At 34.1% G+C, this 4,989-nt stretch overlaps 1 protein-coding gene across 1 annotated transcript; it reads right to left on the bottom strand.

Annotated features, from left to right (window-relative positions):
* Window positions 1-2,150: 2,150 nt before the first annotated feature.
* LOC110724059 lies at window positions 2,151-3,463 on the bottom strand. Its single transcript, XM_021903456.1, has 3 exons — window positions 2,722-3,463; window positions 2,455-2,626; window positions 2,151-2,349 (listed from the first exon to the last, which is right to left on the bottom strand). The coding sequence occupies exons 1-3, from the start codon at window positions 3,461-3,463 to the stop codon at window positions 2,151-2,153; spliced, it is 1,113 nt and encodes a 370-aa protein (XP_021759148.1).
* Between the last annotated feature and the right edge of the window lie 1,526 nt (window positions 3,464-4,989).

A 4,989-nucleotide genomic window follows, 5' to 3' on the forward strand; every position in this document is an offset into this window, starting at 1 on the left:
AAGCTTGGTGTCGAGATATTCCAAGTACACTAGACACTTCCTTGTAGATTTCTTGACTAGTTGGCCTTGTTGATTTACTCACGTACTCCTTGAAAGATTCAGCAAAGCTACTCACAGCATCTGCAAGACGATCCCTTTTTAACCTTTTGTTTGAATCTTCAGAAGCCGTTTTTGATGTACTTGCATTATCATTTTCATTCTCCATTGCTGCAGCAGTTTCTTCATGTTGCTCAGCACCATCTCCTATTGCTCTATCAGGTGCAAACAAGGTACAAATTTCATCCCAATTCTCGATGCATTTTTTTTGATACGCAGATGCAGCAGGCGTATCCTGTTAACAAAAGAAGATCATACAAATTCAGATTACAAATACCATATTCTAAGTATTGCAGTAACAGGGAAGTATAGCAGTACCAGGGCATTATAGCAGTAACAGGGCAACAATGTAGCAGTATTGCAGAATAGTAGTAACTTTGAACCACTTAACTCAGAACTTTTGTTCTTGTTGAGCAAATAACGATAATTGCAAGCTGTAAACCATTCCTCCTCACTGAATATAAGTCAGTTGCATCATACATTAGCAATCTTAATAAGATTAAAATGCAACATATATTATAAGATCAAAATGCAGCATACATTCAGCAATCCTGATAAGATTAAAATGCAAAAATTAATACAAAAGATTCCTAACATACCAATTTCATAAATCCTAAAATTCCTAATCAAGCCCTAGAAAACTTTTCTAAACTTATATCCACTTCATTTATATCTAAATTCATGAATTAGTAGGATTGTGATGGGTAGGTAATAAGCTTGCATAAACCATTCCTCCTCACTTCATTTATATCTAAATTCATAAATTAGTCTAGCTCTTGGTAGATTATCAGACCACTGCTATGTAAGAGAGAAATAACCCAAACTCACACATTGAAGGCACTAGGGAAATGGGACCAGGTTTTTTGCATACAGGTTTACATGGAGGGTCAGGACATAGAGACAAGGAAAGTTATAAAACTACCAATTCAGGACAAATCATATATTTTAGCAAGGAAAGAAGTCAAGTCAATATTGCTACCCCCTATAACTATCTGCCATGTTAAGTGTTAAAACTATCTGCCATGGCTCTCAGCTAAGTTTGAACAAAACTATTGTGATAATACCATTTTTCCAATCAAAAAATGATAATTCACCCAAACATCAGCTAAAATCAGTCCCAAAGTCACAAGCTCAATGAAAAATATACTTTACCCAAACATTAGCTAATTACAGTATTAGAAACTTATATGAGTACAGAGTTACTAACAGAACAACAATCCTAGATACAGCTACAGTGAACAACAATCCTAGATACAACAATTAAAAATCACAGAACAGAAGCAATAAAAAAACACAGAACAGAACAAATGCATGTCGGGAATATACATGGACAATAGCTAGAAAAGCAAGGACAGTAGCTAGAAAAGGGGAACAAAATCAAGAAGACTTTGGAATGCATACCGTACAATATACATGCCATGCTTGAAGGTCTTCTACGGGGATCACTATCATCTTCTTTTTATCATCCCACTTAAACTTTGTATAAGTTTTGATATCATTGATGACCGAATGATGTTTCTTCCAAACCTTGATCCGATTCTTCACTTGATCCATGGTGACTAAGATGCCCAATTGCTTCCTCACGTTATCCACTACAGCTTGATATGCTTGTGATTTGAATTCTCCATCACCCTTATTTCCCTCATTAATCTGCTCAAACAATGTTTTAGTGAGTACACCATCCATTTGTGTATTCTAACTTGTATAGTTTCTTCTTTATGATTGTGAAGGTGCCATAGGCTCTTTCCCAGGTCTCCTCATAATGTATGATATTCAAAGGTCTTGTAGGCAAGAAAATAAAAATAAAAAATCAAATCAACACTTGTACTAATGCTAAAACTAAAATGACAAGAAGAAAGGCAAACAAATTTTATGACAAGAAGAAAGGCAAACTAGTTTTATGACAAGAAGAAAGGCAAACTCGTTTTATGACAAGAAGAAAGGCAAACTAGTTTTAAGACAAACCATACATAGTACACAAATTTCTCAGTACATAATAAATAGTTTTATGACAAACCATAAATAATACACAAATGTCTCATTACAACTGAAACCTATGTAGCTTGACCCCTTCGTTCCATATATTCTTGAAACATCTTCTTAGCAAGGTCATCTCTAAATTTGTTCCACTCATTTGTTGTTCGGGCGGATAAAATGTAGTTTTCTTCTACCTCTTCCTCATCTATTGCTTCCATATTTATCAAGTCATGGTCCACCTCTTGCATAAGACTCGTTTCCTCTATGTTTTCTTCCCTTAGAAAATTATGTAGGATAAAGAAAGCATTGATAATTCTTACTTGAATTTTTTTTGGAAAAAAACTAGAATTTCTTAAAATGCTCCAACGTTTCTTTAACAACCCAAATGCCCTTTCAATGGTATTTCGAGCAGATGAGTGTCGCAAGTTAAAAAGCTCCTTTTCATTTGTAGGAGTGTTTCCTCTCCACAAATTTAAATGGTATCTAGTACCTTTGTAAGGAGCTAGGAAACCTTCAGCATTAGAATATCCTAAATCAACAAGAAGATACTTATCTGCAATCAGAGAATGTTAACATTTTAATTATACATTCAAACTCACATAACCCAATATTTATACAAAATAATAAAAAAAACATATATATTCTTACTTTTAGGCACTTTAAGACCATTAGGCATACAAAGAGCATCCCGAAGGACACGAGGATCCGATGCGGATCCTTCCCAACCAGGTAGCACATACGTGAATCGAAGGTTAGGATCACAAGTGGCTAGTACATTAGTGCTAAGGTTCCCTTTCCTATCTCGATAGCGAGGTCGATCCTCAATTGGCACAGTCATATCAATATGTGTCCCATCAAGAGCTCCTATAACACCTTCGAACCACTTCCATTTATTATCATCAGCATGACTAGTAGTGTGATAGGCTTGTTTGATGTAATATTTCCCTAACTTGAGCATGGATGCAAGAACTACATGAAATTGACGACTAATAGTCTCTCCGGATCGTGCAAAGAGGGCTTGCATTGTTCTATTTTTCAAATCATGGGCAAGGGTATGAAGAAATAAAGCCACAATTTCTTTTATCGTGACATTTCTCGTGGTCTTTAGCCCACCTTTAGTTTTTAATACATGACATAGCTTCTCAAAACAACGTATATCGAGACGTAATTGCTCTCGACATATCCTATCATTCCTCAAAGTGTTCATCCATGTAGCTCTTGTTCTAGCACGCTCGGATTCATTCCATGTTATCTCCTTTAATCTATATTTCTTACCATACCATGCTCCTACTACTACCATAATAAAACCTAAAACCATCACAACTAAGTCCATTTCATCACCATCATCCCTTGGGCGCTTACGTGACTCTTGTATATTCAAATCAGACATCCTAAAACATTCAAGCCAAATTTAACTAAACTGAGTTTATCTAGTGAAGCCAAATTTCAAACAACTCAAGCAAATCAAGTAAACAAAATGAAATAGGCACACACTTGAACGGAGAGGCAAGTAGCACAAAATTTCTTTCATGAAGCAATTAAGATAAAAACTGAAGCAATTGACTATGTCTGACAGAGCAAACCTTTCAGACACCTAACATTTTAAGTGCAGAAACATCCTATGTCATGATACAATTTTAGATAGAAAAAACTATAAGAAAGAATAGCTAATGATGATTTTTTCAAATCCAATCATAATCTAGATAAACTTATCCCAACAGATCTTATGCTGCAATTTCAACATATTAAAACAACATGAAGCTTGCTTTTTTACAAGTTGACATTGAAAATTTGGTCATATCAGTAACATTATGCATACTCCATACTTTAGATCAAATAGATATAAAGCACAAGCTCTTTCAAGTTCATACAAGAAGCAACATACAAGTTCATAATCAAAGTATTACAGCAACATACAAGCAGAATTCAAACATGCAACAACATACATGTCGTTTAAATAATAAAAACATAAATTAAAGTAGATTACAAGCAGAAAGCAGCAACATACAACAACAAATAAAGCATTAAAATATGAAATTGAACAACCAAATTGCAAATTAAACAACAAATCAACTATTTCTATAATAAAAAGAAACAAAAACACAAATTGTACCACATAGCCGATAAACCCTAGATTATGAAATTGATTTTAATTGATAAACCCGAAATTTTGAAATTGAAAATGTGTATAGTCGATAAACCCTAGATTATGAAATTGATTTTTGATTAGTTAAGAAGAATTACCTCAAAAGCTAATTCAATGGAGGATTAAAGCTCACAAACCGGTTCAATGATGAAAGCTCACACGCGCCGCTTCAATGGAGGAGAGAGAAAATGTGCTTCTTCAATGGAGGAGAGAGAAAATCGAGCTGCTTCAATGGAGGAGGAGAAAATGGAGCAGCATCGTGAATAGAATAGACTAGGAGAGAGAAAATTAGGGCAAGTAAATAATTTGAAATGACAATATGTGAGACGGAATTTGTAAATTATTGAGTTGGACTTAATTTTGTAAAGGCTTGGATTTTCATGGATTTGACCCAAATACAAATCCAAATGCTTGTATTATCCAAACAGGCCATTTTGGCCCAAATAAGAATTTAAAATGAAATCCCCATATCCAAACATGCCATTAGGAAATTTCAATCACTCCTGGAATAATATTGGTAGTTGGCATTGAAGGGGAATTTGGTTGGATGGATTATTGGGAAGATATTTTTTCAATTATTTTCCGCATAAACGTCAATTTTGAATATTTCTTCTGCATTCTTGTTACCCTATTTAAAGGAAAATAAAATTATATTTTTCTTTAAAAGTATTGATCTTGTGAATTTTCTCCCACGTTGATAATTAGCAAATATATCAAAGATTAAAAAGATAAATCCCATTGTTTATGCTCACAATAAAAACAGGGATATG

This window comes from Chenopodium quinoa, unplaced genomic scaffold, assembly GCF_001683475.1.
Source record: "Chenopodium quinoa cultivar QQ74 unplaced genomic scaffold, ASM168347v1, whole genome shotgun sequence".
In the NCBI taxonomy this organism is placed as follows: Eukaryota; Viridiplantae; Streptophyta; class Magnoliopsida; order Caryophyllales; family Amaranthaceae; genus Chenopodium; species Chenopodium quinoa.

Coding starts and splice junctions, on each gene's coding strand:
- LOC110724059 (XM_021903456.1), bottom strand. CDS start 3,463: ATGTCTGATTTGAATATACAAGAGTCACGTAAGCGCCCAAGGGATGAT. Junction 2,627..2,721: donor TGGTCTTAAAGTGCCTAAAA/GTAAGAATATAT, acceptor CTCTGATTGCAG/ATAAGTATCTTCTTGTTGAT. Junction 2,350..2,454: donor ACCATTGAAAGGGCATTTGG/GTTGTTAAAGAA, acceptor TAATTTTCTAAG/GGAAGAAAACATAGAGGAAA.